Below are 22,376 nucleotides of genomic sequence, written 5' to 3'. Positions count from 1 at the left end.
ATATTTAAATCAGGCATTTAAATGTATGAATAAAATTTTTAATCAACATGAAAATATCATTTGGGGGATTAATGTTAGAGTTATAAATAGAAATTCATATATTTTTCACATTTTGCTGCCACTGTCAATATTTATATGACAAAAGTTTAGACAATACTATGTAGTCAAACCCAAACTATTTCAGATACGACAGAATTGACAACAGTCAAAACCCACACTGGAAATGTTAACACACTGAACACCAAGTATCTTGCCTTCAAATGAAGTATCGTTTGGACTTTTCCTATCTTTTTATCACATATATATTATTTCCAAAATCTTGACCCTGACTATGTTTATACACACACACACACACAAATAAATACATATGTATAAATGTAGATAGACACTTGGAGTAACTATGCAGAATCACATATATGAAGTAAAATTTAAATCATTTATCAACTTCTGGAAAATAATGGAATTGTTAGCATACCTTTATCACTAAAATATTTGGAAATGGTGGTGAAGATGAATAAACGTTACCAAAGTATAACAGGGTTAATGTAACTTTTGGTGGATTTTTATAGGAAAGCCATTCACATAAATAGCTCCTCAGAACAGTGAGAGAAAAAAAAATTACACCCTTCAACTGTCAACTTACATTATAAAGGAGCAGGTTCAAAGTGCTGACAAACGTACCATTGTTCTCCCTCACAGAAATGGCAGCTGAGGACCTAAAACAGATTGAGGAAAAGGGAGGCATTGATGAGATTTTTAAATTAACAGCTTCAATCACACCTTAATGTTAGATTCAAGGCACCAAAACTGTTGAGCAATCCTGACATAACTAGGTCTGGAAAGGGCATATTGTTTAAATCACTGAACAGATAAATAATCAGAAAGCAAGAGGGACTAAATAAAGGCAAACTGCTCTTTCTGATCTTTTCATTTATAAAGGAATCTTTTTTTTACATTTTTATTACATATATGAGACTTGCAGAAAAAAAAAGTCATTCCAATAAAGTTTGAATCTAATATGAATACATTTTCATCAATTCCATTTCTATACAAGCTTCATGAGACCAGGAATTTTGTCTTACTTTTTTCACTGTTAGAACTTTGCATGGTACATATTAGGTGTATAATAAATATTTGTTGAATAAAGAAAAAGTGAAAGTGAAGTCGTTCAGTCCTGTCCGACTCTTTGCAACCCCATGGACTAGTTCTCCAGGCCAGAATACGGGAGTGGGTAGCTTTTCCCCTTCTCCAGTAGATCTTCCCTCCAAGAAATTGAAGGTCTCCTGCATTGCAGGCAGATTCTTTACCAACTGAGCTATCAGGGAAGTCCCATTTAAATGAATGCATATCCATGTGCACTGAAGTTCAGGAATGAATTTAGTGAGGAAGTTGAGGGGAGCAGAGTGAAAGACTATGACCCATTTCTCTCTGCACCTGCTTCTTTTTGACTCAAGGCCTTTCTTTTCTTGTTTTCCACATCGAAATCTTGCTTTTGACCAAGTCGTTTATCATAACTGTACCATTAAATTATCTATGAATATTTTTTAAACTGAAGCAAAATGTGTCCTCCATGTTCCCTTGTGACTGAGATTAAACAATAACTTTATTTTTGTGAAAGAAAACCCTACAGCTGAAGAGGGAAAGTTTTTATTTAATCACCGCATTTTGTCAAAAATATTTCACAAATCTATATGATTATATTACAATATGGTTGTAAACACATCTTGGAGTGTGTGCTTTGGGAGTAATGAATGAATGTGGTAGTGGTTTAGTTGCTAAGTCTGATACGACTCTCTGAGATCCCACGGACTGTAGCCTGCCGGGTTCCTCTGTCCATGGGATTCCTCATAGCAACTGGAGAGGATTGCTGTTTCCTCCTCCAGGGGATCTTCCTGACCCAGGGATTTTAAGCCTGCGTCTCCAGTTTGGCAGGTGGATTCTTTACCACTAGCCACCTGGGCAATGAATCCATGTCTGAAGCTCTTTGGCTATGAGTGATACCACCTTTTCTGGGAATCATCAGCATCTGTGCAGGGGACACCTCAGCAGGAGGCATGGAGGCCTCAGATTCTGAGGCAGCAGTCCAACAGTGAGCACAGACGGCAGAGACTGAACCCAAGCAGGACCCAACAATACAGTGACCAAATGATCTACACACTGGAAACATGACAGGTCCTCTGGACTGCATAAGCCCCAGGATTCTTGGGTTCTTGGGCAGTTCTGAAGGTAGCCAGGAGAACCAAAGGCAGATATTTGACTAACATAAGCTGGTTTTAATTTAGGGAAAAAATTAAAACTGAATTGTTTATGTTCTTCAAAACAATAATCATTATAGATGGATAAGTTCAGTTGAGTTCAGTCACTCCATCGTGTCCGACTCTTTGCAACCCCATGAACCACACGCAGCACGCCAGGCCTCCCTGTCCATCACTAACTCCCAGAGTCCACCCAAATCCATGCCCATTGTATCGGTGATGCCATTCAACCATCTCATCCTCTGTCATCCCCTTCTCCTCCTGCCCTCAATCTTTCCCAGCATCAGGGTCTTTTCCAATGAGTCAGCTCTCCGCATCAGGGGGCCAAAATTTTGGAGTTTCAGCTTCAACATCGGTCCTTCCAATGAACACTCAGGACTGATCTCCTTTAGGATGGACTGGTTGGATCTCCTTTCAGTCCAAGGGACTCTCAAGAGTCTTCTCCAACACCACAGTTCAAAAGCATCAATTCTTCGGCACTCAGCTTTCTTTATAGAAAACTCTCACATCCATATATGACTACTGGAAAAACCATAGCCTTAAGTAGATAGATAAATAAGACCATATACAGTTTCCATTAGATTCAGTTTAACTTTCTTAACAAATCCTGCTATTAATATCTTTGTAATTTCCTCAAGGATAAAAATGACCCAAATAAAAAGACAACATGAGAAAGTAAGAATAAAATGCGACTTACGAAGCAAGTTGGGTATTATTAACCAGGTATTCCAATGGATAACTACAGCTAAATTTGTAAAGAAGCCCAGGTAGATAGCTGATGATTGTTGGTGGGTCTGGAGTATCAATATATCCTGAAATATTTCCTATTTGTACTGAAGTTGCATTTCCGTAAGCACTGACTCCAGGAACTGTGGATACCTGTTAGAATTGTAGGTCAAGCTCAGTGATTAAATAGTTCCTCATAAATCTAGGAATTTCATATGCAAAATAAAACATTAGATCATGTCATTTCCAGGGGCTGTTGCAACTATAACATGACATAATTTTGAAATTATACACACATAATTCTAAGTTATAAGCAATCATATGTCTTTTTTCTCTCAATAAGAGGGTGATTTAATTTTTTAATTAATTTTTATTGAAGTATAGTTGATTTACAATGTTAGTTTACAATGTGTTAGTTTCTGTGATACAGCAACGTGAATCAATTATACATATATTTACTCTTTTTTAAATGTTATTCCCATGTAGATCATTACAGAGTATTGAGTAGAGGTCCCTGTGCTATACAGTAGATTCTTATTAATTATCTATCTTATATATAGTAGTATGGATATGTCAATCCCAGTCTCCCAATTTTTCCCTTGCCTGCCACTTTCCCCCTTGGTACCTACAACTTTATTTTCTATATCTGTAGCTCTGTTTCTGTTTTGTACATAAGTTCATTTGTAACATTTTTTTAGATTCAACATATAAGCAGTATCATATTTGTCTTTCTCTACACAACTTATATGTTTCTTTTAAATAAATAAAACTTCATATTACCAGAGATGGTTTACTCATATTTCATAAATAAGAAAGGAGAGAAACTATATGTTACTTGTTGTGCAAGAGCAAGAAATTTGAAAATACTCACGGGTAAAGCCAAATTTCATGGCCTGGACTAAAAGCCCCCTGTTAATATATGATCTTGTTTTCAGTGTTAGCTTCATATCTCCAGGCTCCCATTCTTGGTTAGTAATGCCCCAGCACCAAGGCCCTTGTTGCTCTAGCATTTGTGCATACTCCTGCCTCTTCTCTGGCCTTCTTCACCACAACATATCCTACTTCCCTGGATCTCATCTTCCTTGGGAACTTCTCCCAACCCCCCGTACTTTCTGTCTCACAGAAGCAGTCATAGTGCATGAGTGGTCTGACTCAGCACACCTCCACCCATAATCACAGAGCTCTTTGCAGGCAGGGACCCTCTAGGTCTTATTTGCCTTTGTCCCTTCAGTGACACCAGTATCCTGGGACCCCTGAGATAAATTTTAAACAAATAAATGAAGGTCACAAATTTTCTGATGATTGATCTCCCTAGGGTCTTCCTCTGGTACATGGAGATTCTCATCTCCTTTCAGGGCAATAGTTCACAGGGATGTTGCAGAGGGATCATGAACTTCTAGAATTTATATAAAAATATTGTCCATGTGTGTATTCTCTTGGGACTGATTAGTTTTCACTGGATTCTCCAATTCCACTAAAATTTAATAACCACCATTTAAGGAATTGTTAATATTTTTTGTTACACTTAGCACAAATGATTTTATTCTTGTTGATCAGTTGCTAAATCGTGTCCAACTCTTTGCTACCCCATGGCTGCAGCACACCAGGTTTCCCTGTCCTTCACTGTCTCCCGGAGTTTGCTCAAATTCATGTCCATTGAGTTGTTGATGCTATCTAAGCATCTCATCCTCTGCCACTTATTTTATTACATGTTAATATCTTAATTAAAAAGTTAATATAAAATTCAAACATTGAAATTGCAATTCCAAATCTGAAATATCTAGAATAAGTCAAAGAAGGAAGACTTTCAAAAAGTGAGGCCTTAAATTATGTTACCATAGTTATAGATGTTTTTCAAGTCTATAACTAGATGAAGATTTTTCTGATGAAATATTGTTTGGGTGAAGTTGACATCATACATGTTATTGGGAAGCACTAGGCTCACAGTTGGGCTTCCTTGTAGCTCAGATGGTAAAGAATCCACCTGCAACGCAAGAGACCCTGGTTCGATTCCTGGGTCAGGAAGATCCTCTGGAGAAGGGATAGACTACCCACTCCAGTATTCTTGGGCTTCCCTGGTGGCTCAGCTGGTAAAGAATCCAACTGCAATGTGGGAAACCTGGGTTGGGAAGATCCCCTGGAAGAGAGCATGGCAACTCATTCCAGTATTCTTGCCTGGAGAATCACCATGGACAGAGGAGCCTGGCAAGCTACAGTCTTTGGGGTTGCAAAGAGTCAGACATGACTGAGAGACTAAGCATAGCACAGCACAGGCTCACAGTCACGTATTTGAACCTGGAGGTCAAGGATTTTGGATGAATTCTGTCTCTGATGATAGTATCAATATCTTAGAACACTCAGATGGTAATGACATACAAGAAAGACTGCCTATTAGACTTCTTAGATGGCACTTGTAGTAAAGAATCTACCTGCCAATGCAGGGACATAAAAGACATGGGTTTGATCCCTGGGTTCAGCAGATCCCTGGAGAAGGAAATGACAATTCACTCCGGTATTCTTGCCTGGAAAATTCCATGGGCACAGGAGCCTGGCAGCCTATAGTCCAAGGGGCTGCAAAGAGTTGTACATGACTAAGTGACTCAGATATAAGGTTATTATTGCCCAGTCTCTCTGTTCTCATGTGTGAATTACCAAGTAGAGGGTCACCTGAATACTTCTTTTATCAATAGTGAGTACTAGCAGTATGTTTCTCAAAATTCAGGTTCTCCAGTGAGACAAACTTTGTATGGACCTATGATCATTAAACTCTGAGGATTTTTAAACCATGGTAACATATTATTTGAGTCAGCACAGGCTATGTAATATGGCAGTAACAATTCAACCCCTATATCTCAGTATATTAACACAACAAAAGTTCACCTTTTGTTTATGCTACATGTCCAATACAGTTTGGTAAAGGGGGTTCCATTCCAAGTGTTTACACAGTGTTTTTGCCTCAGACTGGGTCTATTTCCCTGTAGCACTGCCATCTCAGCATGTGGCTTCTAGTACTGCTAAGACAGAGAACACCAGAGCTAGTAGGTCATGTAGAGGCTTTTTGCTGTGTACATGTCAAGTCCAATAAGAGTCTACAGGACTAAACCAGTTACAAAGCCCTCACTAACTGCAAAGGGGCTGGGAAGGGTAGCCTCCCCTGCGCTCATGGAGAACTAACAATTCTGACATCAATAATGTTCTTGGTTGTCATAATACCTTTGAACTTCTCCCCCCATGTCAAATACAATATGATGATCAATTAATATTCTAGCAGCTATTATGGAGACCTGTAACATTTAATTTTCAACAAGAGAATACACTTTATACATGGACCTAAGAGCACATGGGCAAAGCTGAAGCAATTATCTAACTGATTCATGAAGAGAACCAGAACCCTTATGAAAAAACATTTTGATTCTAATCCATATGATTTAGTAGTCTACTTAATTTTTCCCATACAGAACTGTCCTTGGAGCAGATACCAAAGCTGGTGATATCTAAGACAAAAATATAAACTAAGTAAATCTTCCTCTCTACACATTGCCTGCCTGACTGGCTAGTTAAACATGCAAATTCTATCTATGAAAAAATAATATGTGTGTTCACACATACACGTACATTACATACCAGACTCATTCAGTTTAAAAAAAAAAAACACAAAGAAATGATACATACACACACACACACACACACATGCACACACAAATGTGGGTGCTTTGCCTGGCATTTCTCTGGAATTGTTTTCTTTTTTTGGCAACAGGGAGCAGGATAAGACTGAAATGGAGAATAGGAAGCTCCCTGAAGCAGAGTCCTTGAGAGGAGGGGCTGTGCTGCTTCTCTCCACTTGAGCTCCCTCCCTTCCTCCCTACTTCCCTCTATCCCCTCCTTTCCCCCTCCCTCCCTCCCTCCACAAGAAAACTTGGATGTATAATAATCAACCTGCCTCACTTCCCCTCACTCTCCCTTAGGCCCACTTCATAACCTCTCTGCACACAACCAAGAGAGATGAATAAACGTTTTTAATAAAAAGAGTCAACAATACTCAAGCTGTATATTTGGAAACTGTCATGGGCACAATATTCTAACTGCCCTCTGAGAAAAGATAAAGGAGATTCAAAGAAATCCCTTTTTCCTGTCTCCTATCTCCCATCAAGTCTTAAAAGCCCTGCCCTTAGAATAATCAAGCTTTCCCCCTTAGTCCCAAACAATAACTTATCAAGAGGAAAAGCCAAGCTCTCCTTCTTTACTGGCCTAAGTGGACATGTTCAATGAATCTTTTTTGTCTTTGCTAGGATTAACCAATAAAACTATATTTAAACAAGCAAAAGGAAAAACTGTTTTAAATAAATTTTAGCCTAACACCCCCACCAAATCACAATTATCTTTTACTTCAATTAATTTTTAATTCCCAGGAGAGTGAATGCCTGTTATAATTCTATTTTTGGTATTCAATACATGAATAAGTAAATGAATAGTGTAGATAAGTGGTTCTCATTCAAGGTAGAAATATCTGAAGTGGTATTTTAATTTTCACAGTGACTGGATGGAGCATGTTTCAGGGATTTCATGGGTAAGATTTCATATGATAAGCATTTTTTAATTCAAAGGATAGATCCACAGTATGAAGAAACTCATGCTGGAAATGCTAACAGCCCTCTTTTACAAAACAGTGTTGTGGCTCATTCAATGGTAAACACGATACCTAGAACATTCTAAGTTTCTCATTCGATATTCCATCTTTCTTCCTGAATGAGGTCACCAAGAAATAATAGGCCAAGTGATTCATTGCCAAACTCACTGGAATATAAAAGATACTTCCATAAAAAGCATGAGGAACACAGCTAATGAAAAACTGTATAGAAATACTCCTCAATGTCTCTCATACAAAATAATGTTGGTTAGAGTAGCACAGTTAATCTCAGGCCCCTCAACCACCAGCTACAATAAACAGAACCACTACTGGAAAATGAAATCATACGTTTGGGATCAGAAGCCTCAAACAGGCAAAGGAAAGTGGTTTGTTCGTTTTATTGGGGTTTTGTTCTTAAAAGATAGATTGGGTTTTTGACTATTTCATGATATGGGGAGTTTTGTTTTGGTTTTTTTAGTTATAAGCCCCAAACTTAACACATAGTTTCACTCTAATCTTACCACTAAACTGTTTCCACAGCCCTCCAAGGTGCTGAGATTGATGATGAAAATGACCACAGCAGGAAAGGTGTTGTTATTGATGAACCCCCTGCAGTGGGAATCCCCATGCCTTCCGTTTAGTGCCAGGTCTGCTTCAGAATAACCAGAGAAAAGAACTGTGCAAAAATTAATCTTCATTGTAATGGCCTGGACCCCACAGTAGACATTGATGTCTCTTTCAGCTGAAATAAAAAACATAAAAAACAAACAAGTCACAAAAGCATAGCACAGGGTCCAAGAATAACTTTAACATCCTCTGAGTTATTTTCATCCCCTCTGTCTGTTTAACTGGCTTGTATACTTGAACACACCATAATCCACTGTGAAAGTATTAAGATAAATACCCAGTAAAAGCAGTTGTTGACTTTGCTATTTCCGGAGAGATCTTCGAGTGTAGATATTATATTTCATCTCTGTTTCCTTGTGCTTGGTATACAGTGGATGTGCATTAAATGTTGGTCAAGTGGTGTAAAATGATTGTTGGAGAATTGAGTGGAAAAAATTAGGTCTCAAGGAAATTCCGAAGAAAGTAACTGAACTATTTAGAACACATGTCTAGAGTAGCGAGACTCATTACAAACGATGCATTTTCCCAAGTATAAGGAAGAAATCTATCCTAAGCCAAATTTTTGAGCACCTTGGTGTTTTGTAACCTATCTTATCCAGGATATAGAAACAGAAGCCATCCATCCAGATTGTTGTATTTTACTAAGCTATGCTAGAGAGGAAGAAAATGAAAACTAATCTGTTGATATTTCATTCAGAATTGCATCAGTTCAGTTCAGTTCAGTTGCTCAGTCGTGTCCGACTCTTTGCAACCCCATGAATCGCAGCACGCCAGGCCTCCCTCTCCATCACCAACTCCCGGAGTTCACTCAGACTCATGTCCATTGAGTCAGTGATGCCATCCAGCCATCTCATCCTCTGTCGTCCCCTTCTCCTCCTGCCCCCAATCCCTCCCAGCATCAGAGTCTTTTCCAATGAGTCAACTCTTCGCATGAGATGGCCAAAGTATTGGAGTTTCAGCTTTAGCATCAGTCCTTCCAAAGAACACCCAGGGCTGATCTTTAGAATGGACCGGTTGGATCTCCTTGCAGTCCAAGGGACTCTCAAGAGTCTTCTCCAACACCACAGTTCAAAAGCATCAATTCTTCGGCGCTCAGCTTTCTTTGGAGTCCAACTCTCACATCCATACATGACCACAGGAAAAACCATAGCCTTAACTAGACGAACCTTTGTTGGCAAAGTAATGTCTCTGCTTTTGAATATGCTATTTAGGTTGGTGGTCAACCCTAAAAAAAATTTTCCAGTGACTATGACTGAATAAAAGCAATGAACTCAGGATTAAAACGTAAGACAAATTTGCAGTTTTCATGATTCCATGAGTTATCAGTGATGGGATCCATTCCAGGTCTATAGAGGTGAGCAGGCATGCCTACACACACACACACATACACACACAACATTTTCATATATCTATTTAGTTATTTTTCTACATGTAATGAAGAAAATATATGTAAAAAATGGCGAATTCAATTGCTGCTAGGTAATTTCACAGTGGCAGAAGCTCTGATTTTATTGGATTTGGTAACAGTTACAGGTTGAATTACTTCCCTCCTTTCAAGAAATAGAAGAAAAAGATACATTGACTCTTAACCCCCAGTACCTCAAAATGTGACCTTATGTGGAAATAGGGTTATTGAAGTTGTAATTAGTTTAGATGAGTTCATACTGGATAGGATGGGTTTCTAATTCAATATGATTGGTGTTATCATTTGAAGAGACAGAGGCACAGGAAAAATGCCATGTGAAGACAAAGAATTACAGTGATGCACCTAAAAGCCCAAGGAACAGCAAAGACCACCAGCAAACCACCAGGAAGATGCCAGGAAGAATTCTGTTCAGAGTCTGAGGGAGCTTAACCCTACTAAACCTTGATTTTGAACTTTTGGCCTCTGGAATTGCAAAACGATAAATTTCTGTTGTTTCAAGTCACTCTCTTGTGGCACTTTGTTACAGCAGATTTAGGAAATTAATACAGTAACCTTATCACTCTTTACCACTCTTGCTATTACCACTGGGATAAAAATCTGAAACATACAACTGGTTTTCAAAAGGTGAAAAAAAAAAAAAAATTGGATTAGGTTATTTGGAGAAATCACCTTAATTGTTCCAAAAAAGTAAAACAAGCAAAATAAAATATTTTTGGCTAATGATATAAGTAATATGTAAATCTCATTCATGATTTTTTAGCATAAAGTAAATTTTCTTAAATATATCAGTTCTAACCTCAGGGCAAAAATGTTCAATGGCATGTTTCTTTGGAGTGTTTATTCTCCATACTGGTTTTCGTTGGTAAAATGAGTCATATTTTGAGGACATGAATAAATCAAAATGGAAATTTCTATGTTTGATTATGATTTTAAACTCAATACAAAAAATTTAAAAATTTTTCATAGTGAAAGAAAGACGGAAAATCTTTTTTATGGCCAAAGGGCAAATATTAGACTAGTTCGTATGGAAAACTCCAAGCAACATTCCCTTTACAGGTAGAAAATAAAATGAATTCATTGTGAAGTTATACTGTGCCAAGATAGAATATAATAAATACCATTTAAAATTCAGAGAATATATCTATTAGCTTTCAATGACAGTGGCTGTTCAAATGCAACTATAATTTTTAAATGATGCTCTTATTAAAATAATGAGTTCTTTTTAACAAATGTTTAAGTGTTTCAAACATTTAAACTTCAAATTACCTCTTAAATCTGTTGATTTTTCTCCATCTTCATGCTGTTCCTTTGCACATGTAACCATTATCTTTTCTCTTAGAATATTACATTAACTTCCTAACTGGTTCCTTTAATTCTGCTCTTAATGCCCTCTGTTTAGTATAACTGTTAAATGTGAATCTAATCATTTTATTTCTTTGCGCAGATTTTCAACAGCTATTCATTTCATTCATTCCAGCCAAAAGTTAAAATCTTGAACCAGTTCCTCAAGATTCTCTGTGGCCCACCACCTACCTACCTCTGCATTCTCATCTCCTCTCTATTATCCCCCTTGGTCTCTACAACCATTTCATTGAACTTTTTTCAGTTCTTTAAATGTATCTAAGTGACAGAAGCCAGAATAGTGGCTACCTCCGGGGGGAAACTGTCTAGAATAGAGGAAAGTGAAAATGAAGTCGCTCAGTTGTGTCTGACTCTTTGCGACCCCATGGACTGTAGCCTACCAGGCTCCCCTGTCCATGGGATTTTCCAGGCAATAGTACTGGAGTGGATTGCCATTTCCTTCTCCAGGGGATCTTCCCAACCCAGAGATTGAACCTGGGTCTCCTGCATTGTAGACAGACGCTTTACCATCTGAGCCACCAGGGAATTCCTTAAATGAAAGTGAAAGTTTCTCTGTCATGTCCAACTCTTTGTGACCCCATGGACTGTAGCCCTCCTGGCTCCTCTGTCTGTGGGAATTCTCCAGGCAAGAATACTGGAATGGGTTGTCATGCCCTCCTCAGGGGATCTTCCCAACCTAGGGATTGAACCCAGGTCTCCCACATTGCAGGCAGATTCTTTACCATCTGAGCCATGAGGGAAGCTAGAATAGGGGAAATAAAGAAAATTTGGAGGGTGATAAAATTGTTCTCTATCTTAATCTGAGTGTTGATAATGAGTGTAAACATATGGTGAAATTTTAAGCCACACCCTTAAAATTGGTATATGTTATTTTATATGTTTGTCCTCAATAAAATACTGTGAGCACTTTAAAAAGCCTAACAAAGCTTACATAAGACCTTTAAATGGTCTTCTTCACCTCCATAGATGCTTCTCTTATCCCCAGTCCTTATCTGAGAAACTCCTACTCACCCCTCAGGTCTCGAGTTTCATTGTCTCTTTCCCAAACACATTCATGATCCCAAACCTAAAGTATGCTACTCTATTCCTATACTATCATATTAACTTTGAATCACATACACATTTTCATAATTGTTTTCTCAATAAATTGAAAGTCCCAGAGAGCAGGAAACTAAGATATTCAATGATGTACTCCAGTGAGTAAATTGCCAATATCTGTTGGATCATCGAAAAAGCCAGAGAGTTCCAGAAAAACATTTACTTCTGCTTTATTGACTATGCCAAAGACTTTGATTGTGTGGATCACAACAAACTGTGGAAAATTCTTAAAGTGATGGGAATACCAGACCACCTGACCTGCCTCCTGAGAAATCTGTATGCAGGTCAGGAAGGAACAGTTAGAACTGGACATGGAACAACAGACTAGTTCCAAATTGGGAAAGGAGAATGTAAAAGCTGTATGTTGTCACTCTCCTTATTTAACTTATATGCATAGTACGTCATGAGAAATGCTGGGCTGAATGAGGCACAAGTTAGAATCAAGATTGCCATGAGAAATATCAATAACCTCAGACATGCAGATGACAACACCCTTATGGCAGAAAGTAAAGAACTAAAGAGCCTCTTGATGAAATTGAAAGAGGAGAGTGAAAAAGTTGGCTTAAAACTCAACATTCAGAAAACTAAGATCATGGCATCTGGTCCCATCACTTCACGGCAAATAGTTGGGGAAGCAATGGAAACAGTGACAGACCTTATTTTGGGGGGCTCCAAAATCACTGCAGATGGTGACTGCAGCCATGAAATTAAAAGATGCTGGCTCCTTGGAAGAAAAGTTATGATCAACCTAGACAGCATATTAAAAAGCAGAGACATTACTTTGCCAACAAAGGTCCATCTAGTCAAAGTTATTGTTTTTCCAGTAGTCATGTATGGATGTGAGAGTTGGACTCCAAAGAAAGCTGAGTGCTGAAGAATTGATGCTTTTAAACTGTGGTGTTGGAGAAGACTCTTGAGAGTCCCTTGGACAGCAAGGAGATCCAACCAGTCCATCCTAAAGAAGATCAGTCCTGAATATTCATTGGAAGGACTGATGTTGAAGCTGAAACTCCAATACTTTGGCCACCTGATATGAAGAGCTGACTCATTTGAAAAGACCCTGATGCTGGGAAAGATTGAAGGCAGGAGGAGAAGGGGATGACAGAGGATGAGATGGTTGGATGGCATCACCGACTCAACGGACATGAGTTTGAATAAACTCCGGTAGTTGATGACGGACAGGGAGGCATGCTGCAGTCCATGCTGTTGCAAAGAGTCAGACATGACTGAGCAACTGAAGTGAACTGAATTGAACTGATTGTTCAAAGGATTGTTGCAATTCTGGCCAGGGATTGGACAATAAAAAGGCTAAAAAAATTTGTTGTTGAGAGCAACTGTTAACAATGGAAAAAAATGTCTCTACTTTTGACAGAAGTGCCCTTTGGCAACATGAAGTAGCATTTTTTTCTTCCCTCAAAGCCTCACAAATGGAAAAGGTGTGCTGAATAGATGTCTTTACTATATACAACCAGGGAAGAATGTGTTTCTCTGGAGAGTGACAAGTCTTCAGAAAGCTAGATTAGGATGGATTTGAACAGGTCCCTTTCTTAAAATGTAAAATCTTTAGTTTGTTATCATTTCTCCAAGTGGGATCAGCTTGTAGCAAATTCAGTTCCATTCCACCGGTTAGTCTCCAGTTATAAAACAGAAAAGAAAAGAGAGCACAAAGTCTGGACAAAGCAATCATTGCCCTTGTTAAGCTAGCATAGGCATCAATTAATTCCTCTCGAACAAAGGTGAAGAAGATAAAATCTTCAGTTGGTTTAAATTAAGGGAATTATATCTCTCTTGTGACATATTTAATGCTATCTATTCACTTCCATACATTTATGGTAAGCCAAATAAGGCAGTGATACTCACTCTCTATTTCCCTAGGCATAAATAGAGTTCTCAGTGCATGCTCTAGTAGTTGACAATTTGATTTCATATTTAAGTAGATATTTTGCTACCTTACAGAGATTATTTTGCATGGGAAGGTTTCCTGTGGTCTTGCCTGTGTGCTTGCTACTTGATCTCATTCCCCACCATTTACTTCTTTGCTTTTTAAAGTCAAAGGAAAATGGAATCATCCAGCTCCTAACCAGCCTGAGCATGTTTACTTCACATTTGTGTCCTGATTCATGCTGTCCCGTTTGTGCTGTTTTCCACTCCTTTATGTTGTTACCTCCTACTGATACTTCAAAATTTAGCTCAGTGCCATCTTCTCCAGGAAACTTCCTTATCAGCTAGTATGGGCGAGGCTCTCTTTCTATTCCACTCCACTATCTGCCCAATTGTTCTGTAAATGTGCACCATACTTATCTCCCATTATGGACTGTGATGTCTTTGAGAAGAAGGACCACTACTTTGTAATCCTTAGAGCAATCTATTGCTTCATAATTTATATGAGTTCAGTTCAGCTCAGTTCAATCGCTCAGTTGTGTTCGAGTCTTTGCAACCCCATGGACTGCAGCACACCAGGCCTCCCTCTAATATTTAGAGGATAGTAAAGAGTAAGAATTATAAACTTGATAATCATCAATACTCAGTATATCAATAATAGATGAAATATTCATTGATAGCAGTCAGGTAAGAGAAGTGGGCTGAGAACAGAAAAGTAATTTCTAAGGTGTCCTTTTATAAGACTTCACTTTTCCAATGATATGTAATCATTCTCTTCTGCCCTATTCCACATTACCCTATGGGTCTACAAAGCTTCATACATTATTCCTGAGAGTGGATATTTGCTTCTCCACTAGATTATGAAATCATTAAATGCTGTGGGTTTTGTCAGAGTGCCCAACAAATACTCTGCTGCTAAGTCACGTCAGTCGTGTCCAACTCTGTGCGATCCCATAGACGGCAGCCCACCAAGCTCCCCCGTCCCTGGGATTCTCCAGGCAAGAACGCTGGAGTGGGTTGCCATTTCCTTCTCCAATGCATGAAAGTGAAAAGTGAAAGTGAAGTCTATCAGTCCTGTCCGACTCTTAACAAACCCATGGACTGCAGCCCACCAGGCTCCTCCGTCTATAGGATTTTCCAGGCAGGAGTACTGGAGTGCGGTGCCATCGCCTTCTCCGACAAATACTCAGGAAGTGTCTATTAAAATATGCAGCACTGTTTATAATAGCCAGGACATGGAAGCAACCTAGATGTCCATCAGCAGATGAATGGATAAGAAAGCTGTTGTACATATACACAATGGAGTATTACTCAGCCATTAAAAAGAATACATTTGAATCAGTTCTAATGAGGTGGATGAAACTGGAGCCTATTATACAGAGTGAAGTAAGCCAGAAAGAAAAACACCAATACAGTATACTAACGCATATATATGGAATTTAGAAAGATGGTAACAATAACCCTGTGTACGAGACAGCAAAAGAGACACTGATGTATAGAACAGTCTTATGGACTCTGTGAGAGAGGGAGAGGGTGGGAAGATTTGGGAGAATGACATTGAAACATGTAAAATATCATGTATGAAACGAGTTGCCAGTCCAGGTTCGATGCACGATACTGGATGCTTGGGGCTGGTGCACTGGGACAACCCAGAGGGATGGAATGGGGAGGGAGGAGGGAGGAGGGTTCAGGATGGGGAACACATGTATACCTGTGGCGGATTCATTTTGATATTTGGCAAAACTAATACAGTTATGTAAAGTTTAAAAATAAAATTAAATTAAAAAAAAATATGTTTAATTAAACTCTTTGACAAACTGCATTCACAGTGTCTAACTTTTTAATATTAACTTTCAAGATTCACAGAGAAAATATGTACACAATGATATGGGCTCATCTTGACTGTTCATCCAGAACTCATATATCCTATCCTTTCTCTGCCAATTGCTTGAGATTCAGAATTTTAAATGAACATCAAATTTCTCTACATCAGATATTTTCTAATTCAATATGGTAAATAATATGAAATTAATGAATTTTTGCTATTTGTTTAGGTATTTAGCCTTTTTAAGTGTATTATTAGTCTAGCAATTATCTTGCTTTATTATTAATAATTCATCTTACAAATCACTCCCCCTTAATAGCAATAGATTTGCTAATCCCTCATGTCATTAACAGTGAGCAAGTATGTGGCACCCAGTTGGGGTTAGCATAAATACTGTGGTTATGTAACAACACAAATCTGGCAAGATATCATGAGTACCATGCCCCAATCAGCACTTATGAATATGCATTACAGAGAATCTTATTAAAATGCAGATTCTGATTCAGTAGATCTAGGATGAGGCCTCATTTTTGCATTTCTCACAAGTTCCCATGTGATGCCAGTGTTGTAAGTGAAGGGGAGAATTTGCCACCTCAAAATATGCCTCCTGGGCAGAAGGACTATCTTAAGTTGATTAGGTTTTTGAAACAGCATACATAAGAGAATCCCTGAAAACAAGTGGAAGTTACACTTCTCAAAGAGACATTTACATTTATAAGGGAACTCTCCATTTGTGTGTCTCCCTCTCCCTACCAGGAAGGAAGAGTAGAACAACTAGATCTTCAGAAACTCTTAAAAATGGAGGCTACTGACCTAAATCTGCATAACAACAATACTCTTGTTTGCTATGCTTTGCTTGATAACCTCCCATAGCCAGCTTCCCCAACATCTCTTTTATCTTTAACTGGAGACAGTATTTAAAGAGGTGACTTGGGCCATTTCAGGGAGTTACTCAGTTTTTTTAAGTATCACCCATGAATATAGGAGGTTTTGTTGTTCATTTGCCCAGTCGTATCCAACTCTTTGAGACCTCATGGACTGCAGCACACCAGGCCTCCCCTGACCCTCACCATCTTCTGGAGTTTGCCCAAGTTCATGTTTATTGCATGAGTGACTCCATCCAGCCATCTTGTTCTCTGATGCCCTCTTCTCCTGCCCTCGATCTTTCCCAGCATCAGGGACTTTTCCAATGAGTTGGCTGTTTACATCAAATGAACAAAATACTGGAGCTTTAGCATCAGTCCTTCCAGGGAACACTGAGGGTTGATCTTCCTTAAGATTGACTGGTTTGATCTCCTTGCTGTCCAAGGGACTTTGAGGAGTCTTCTCCAGCAGCACAGTTCAGAGACATCAATTCTTTGGCGTTCTGCCTTCTTTATGGTCCAACTCTCCCAACCATACGTGACCACTGGGAAGACCCTAGCTTTGTCTATACAGACCTTTGAAAGCAGAGTAATGTCTCTGCTTTTCAACACAGTGCCTAGGTTTGTCATCCCTTTCCTGACAAGAAGCAATCATTTTCTGATTTCATGGATGCAGTCACCGTCCACAGTGATTTTGGAGCCTGAAAAGGTTAACATGTTATGAAACTTCTGTTTGTTTTTCTCCTGTTAATCTCTCTTTAATTACAGGGACCCTCAGCTAAGGACCTAGAAGGGTAAAGGGAAATTATTTTTTCTCCCCTACACAATACATTTTGATTAGGCAGAAGCAAATCCTTAGATGGGTTCCATCTGGTGGGATTAAGCACTCCCACTAAATTGTAAGATTTATATGCTTATAAGTGGGAGAGATTTAAATGGAAAAGGAACATGAAAGAGAGAGAAATGAATAATGAAGGGGATGGGTGTGAGTCTCATTCACTTTCTTTCTGAGCAACTTACTAGTTTCAATTGCAGTGAAAGAGCACTTGTGAAAGGCTTTGTGAGATTGAGCCCAAATAGGTCTACTTTAGTGCTCGGGTGGCCATGTGTGAAGTAAAATTAGAAATAGAACCTTTTTCTCCTACATTACTCAACCCCATTCCACAATCCATAGCAGTTTACTTTTTATTTATTTATTTTTTCCATAGCAGTTTAGTAACCAGAAGAGCAGGACATTCACTTCAAATGGCAACTATGCCCTGAACACTGTTTGAAACAATTAAAGAGACATGGGTGAGGCTGGGTGAATCTATTGTGAGCAGACAAGGGCTCTGTGCACTTCTGAGGCAGGTATTCCTGTGAATGTGATTGTCCCTGTATCAATGGGCTTTAAGGTGGCATTAGTTTAAAATTGATCATAGGAACCAAAACCTATTCGATACAATAGGAAAAGCCTTTTCTGTATGCTGAAGAGTGCACTTTGTGAGTTCATGCCCAGTCACTAGTTCTGTCTGACTCTGTGCAATCCCATGGACTATACCCAGCCAGGCTCCTCTGGCAATGGGATTTCCCAGGCAAGAAGACTTGAATGGGTTGCTGTTTCCTCCTCCAGGCAATCTTCCCAACCCAGGGATCGAATTCAGGTCTCCTGCATTGGCAGGCAGATTCATTACCATTCATTACCACCTGGAAGCCCCATGCTGCCTTGTAGTACCATAGAAATCTCACCTGGAAATACAGGACAGTCATCCCTCAATACCCATGTGGGGTTGACTCTAGAATCATCCTTGGATACCAAAATTTAAAAAAAAAATCCACAGATGCACAAATCCCTTAATTAAAATGGCATGCATAGTATTTGCAAATAGCCTACATGCACATCCTACTGTATACTTTAAATCATTTTTAGATTATTTATAATACAATGTAAATTTTATGTAAATCATTGTAAATGCTATGTAAATTCTTTGTAAATATTTATTGGCATACAGCAAATTCAAGTTTTACTTTTGGAACTTCATGGAATTTTTTTTTTTCCTCAATATTTTCAACCCAAGTTTGGTTGAATCCACAGAATGGGACCTGTGGATACAGAGGGTCAACTCTATTTATTTCTTGTACTCCAATAGATATTCGAAAACTGTATAATCTTAGCAGATTATAAAAGCAATTTATATATTATTTCCATCTCTATCTCTATAAAATGAGAGTAGTGATATTTGACACTACATAAACTTTAAAAAAATTGCTTAGAAAACAGATGCTATTTGTGTTGTTTTAACTCATTTTTGAAAACTACTCCTCCTGAGTTTTTATACAATATTGAGGTTTTGGCGCTAAAAATGCAAGAAGTTTAAAGGGATACTGATATTTTATCTACCCCAAATATCAACAGTTGATGAAGAATTTAAAGTGGATTAGGAATTCAGGTTTCCTCTCTGTATTGAACAGGTACCTGGCCACCTCAATTTTCCACATCTGTCTTTCATTAGTGAATGAAAGCTGTGGTTTGCAGAATTGTAAGAAATGAATATACAATCTCAGACAAACTGCAGACTTCTATTTGCACTTGCTGCTTCACATTCTTTAGAATTAGAAGAGTTCAGACTTTTTCAAGCAGAAGAAGGAATATAGGTTTTACTCACACAAGTAGAAGAAATAAAAAATTCCATGCAGTAAAGAACTTCATTATTAAAATAAAGAAAGGGAGGGACTCTGAATCGTTCAGTCATTGCACTTGCTGAGGAATTCCTCTTCTCAACAGTGCACTTTATCACTGAAGATTAATCAGGATGTGATCAGCAATCGCTGTCTGGATCAGTTCTTCTGCCTCATCAGGTACAGTAATTGCAGTCACAGATGCAAAGTGAAAGCAGGCATCCTCTTCACAGCTTGGGGCCAAAACACTACTGCTGTGTAGGAAAGAAGGAGTGCTGGCCTTTCTTATCTGCACAGAGGGCCAGAGCATATTCCCTGGAATAATTATCCCATTTTCCACCCTGGCTTTGGGCACAGAACAGTGTAATGGGCAAGCAAAGTCTAACACAAAATAGGACACCTCATTTTGATTGACTCACCCAAGAAGTCTATCAATGAAATAAGCTGATTAACTATTGTATTTCCTGTGAAATACTGGTACTCATTCAAATAACAGGAATCCCTCAGAAGAAATGGAGTAGCCATCATGGTCAACAAAACAGTTTGAAATGCAGTACTTGGATGCAATCTCAAAAATGACAGAATGATCTCTGTTCGTTTCCAAGGCAAACCATTCAATATCACAGTAATCCAAGTCGATGCCTCAACCAGTAACGCTGAAGAAGCTGAAGTTCAACGGTTCTATGAAGACCTACAAGACCTTTTAGAACTAACACCCAAAAAAGATGTCCTTTTCATTATAGGGGACTGGAATGCAAAAGTAGGAAGTCAAGAAACACCTGGAATAACAGGCAAATTTGGCCTTGGAATACGGAATGAAGCAGGGCAAAGACTAATAGAGTTTTGCCAAGAAAATGCACTGGTCATAGCAAACACCCTCTTCGAACAATACAAGAGAAGACTCTACACATGGACATCACCAGATGGTCAACACTGAAATCAGATTGATTATATTCTTTGCAGCCAAAGATGGCGAAGCTCTGTACAGTCAGCAAAAACAAGACCAGGAGCTGACTGTGGCTCAGATCATGAACTCCTTATTGCCAAATTCAGACTTAAATTGAAGAAAGTAGGGAAAACCACTAGACCATTAATATATGAACTAAATCAAATCCCTTATGATTATACAGTGGAAGTGAGAAATAGATTTAAGGGACTAAATCTGATAGATAGAGTGCCTGATGAACTATGGATGGAGGTTCATGACATTGTACACGAGACAGGGATCAAGACCATCCCCATGGAAAAGAAATGAAAAAAAGCAAAATGGCTGTCTGGGGAAGCCTTACAAATAACTGTGAAAAGAAGAGAAGCGAAAAGCAAAGGAGAAAAGGAAAGATATAAGCATCTGAATGCAGAGTTCCAAAGAATAGCAAGAAGAGATAAGAAAGCCTTCCTCAGCGATCAATGCAAAGAAATAGAGGAAAACAACAGAATGGGAAAAACTAGAGATCTCTTCAAGAAAATTAGAGATAGCAAGGGAACATTTCATGCAAAGATGGGCTCAATAAAGGACAGAAATGATATGGACCTAACAGAAGCAGAAGATATTAAGAAGAGGTGGCAAGAATATACAGAAGAACTGTACAAAAAAGATCTTCATGACCCAGATAATCACAATGGTATGATCACTGACCTAGAGCCAGACATCCTGGAATGTGAAGTCAAGTAGGCCTTAGAAAGCAACACTACGAACAAAGCTAGTGGAGGTGATGGCATTCCAGTTGAGCTATTTCAAATCCTGAAAGATGATGCTGTGAAAGTGCTGCACTCAATATGCCAGCAAATTTGGAAAACTCAGCAGTGGCCACAGGACTGGAAAAGGTCAGTTTTCATTCCAATCCCAAAGAAAGGCAATGCCAAAGAATGCTCAAACTACCGCACAATTGCACTCATCTCACACGCTGGTAAAGTAATGCTCAAAATTCTCCAAGCCAGGCTTCAGCAATACATGAACCATGAACTTCCAGTTGTTCAAGCTGGTTTTAGAAAAGGCAGAGGAACCAGAGAGCAAATTGCCAACATCCACTGGATCATGGAAAAAGCAAGAGACTTGCACAAAAACATCTATTTCTTCTTTATTGACTATGTCAAAGCCTTTGACTGTGTGGATCACATTAACTGTGGAAAATTCTGAAAGAGATGGGAATACCAGACCACCTGACCTGCCTCTTAAGAAATCTGTATGCAGGTCAGGAAGCAACAGTTAGAACTGGACATGGAACAACAGACTGGTTCCAAATAGGAAAAGGAGTACATCAAAGCTGTATATTGTCACCCTGCTTATTTAACTTATATGCAGAGCACATCATGAGAAACATGGGACTGGAAGAAACACAAGCTGGAATCAAGATTGCCGGGAGAAATATCAATGACCTCACATGTGCAGATGACACCATCATATGGCAGAAAGTGAAGAGGAACTAAAAAGCCTTTTGATGAAGGTGAAAGAGGAGAGTGAAAATGTTGGCTTAAAACTCAACATTCAGAAACCGAAGATCATGGCATCCGGTCCCACCACTTCATGGGAAATAGATGAAGAAACAGTGGAAACAGTGTCAGACTTTATTTTGGGGGGCTCCAAAATCACTGCAGATGGTGACTGCAGCCATGAAATTAAAAGACGCTTACTCTTTGGAAGGAAAGTTATGATCAACCTAGATAGCATATTGAAAAGCAGAGACATTACTTTGCCAACAAAGGTCCGTCTAGTCAAGGCTATGGTTTTTCCAGTGGTCATGTATGGATGTGAGAGTTGGACTGTGAAGGAAGCTGAGCGCCAAAGAATTGATGCTTTTGAACTGTGGAGCTGGAGAAGACTCTTGAGAGTCCCTTGGACTGCAAGGAGATCCAACCAGTCCATTCTGAAGGAGATCAGCCCTGGGATTTCTTTGGAAGGAATGATGCTAAAGCTGAAACTCCAGTACTTTGGCCACCTCATGTGAAGAGTTGACTCATTGGAAAAGTCTCTGATGCTGGGAGGGATTGTGGGCAGGAGGAGAAGGGGACGACAGAGGATGAGATGGCT

The 22,376-nt window shown here is 38.9% G+C and overlaps 1 protein-coding gene across 1 annotated transcript in view; it reads right to left on the bottom strand.

Moving 5' to 3' along the window:
- ZPLD1 (zona pellucida like domain containing 1) overlaps positions 1-22,376 on the bottom strand; it is a 53,765-nt gene that overhangs the window by 21,602 nt on the left and 9,787 nt on the right. The window contains exons 2-4 of the mRNA XM_006067677.4: positions 8,130-8,350; positions 2,953-3,134; positions 644-716 (exon numbers count right to left, since the gene is read on the bottom strand). Of these exons, the coding sequence (XP_006067739.3) occupies positions 644-716; positions 2,953-3,134; positions 8,130-8,350 (476 nt within the window). The remainder of the gene's footprint in view (positions 1-643; positions 717-2,952; positions 3,135-8,129; positions 8,351-22,376) is intronic.

The sequence above is a fragment of the Bubalus bubalis genome, chromosome 1 (genome assembly GCF_019923935.1).
Source record: "Bubalus bubalis isolate 160015118507 breed Murrah chromosome 1, NDDB_SH_1, whole genome shotgun sequence".
Taxonomy (NCBI): Eukaryota; Metazoa; Chordata; class Mammalia; order Artiodactyla; family Bovidae; genus Bubalus; species Bubalus bubalis.
This window is presented reverse-complemented; position numbering and strand designations above follow the sequence as displayed.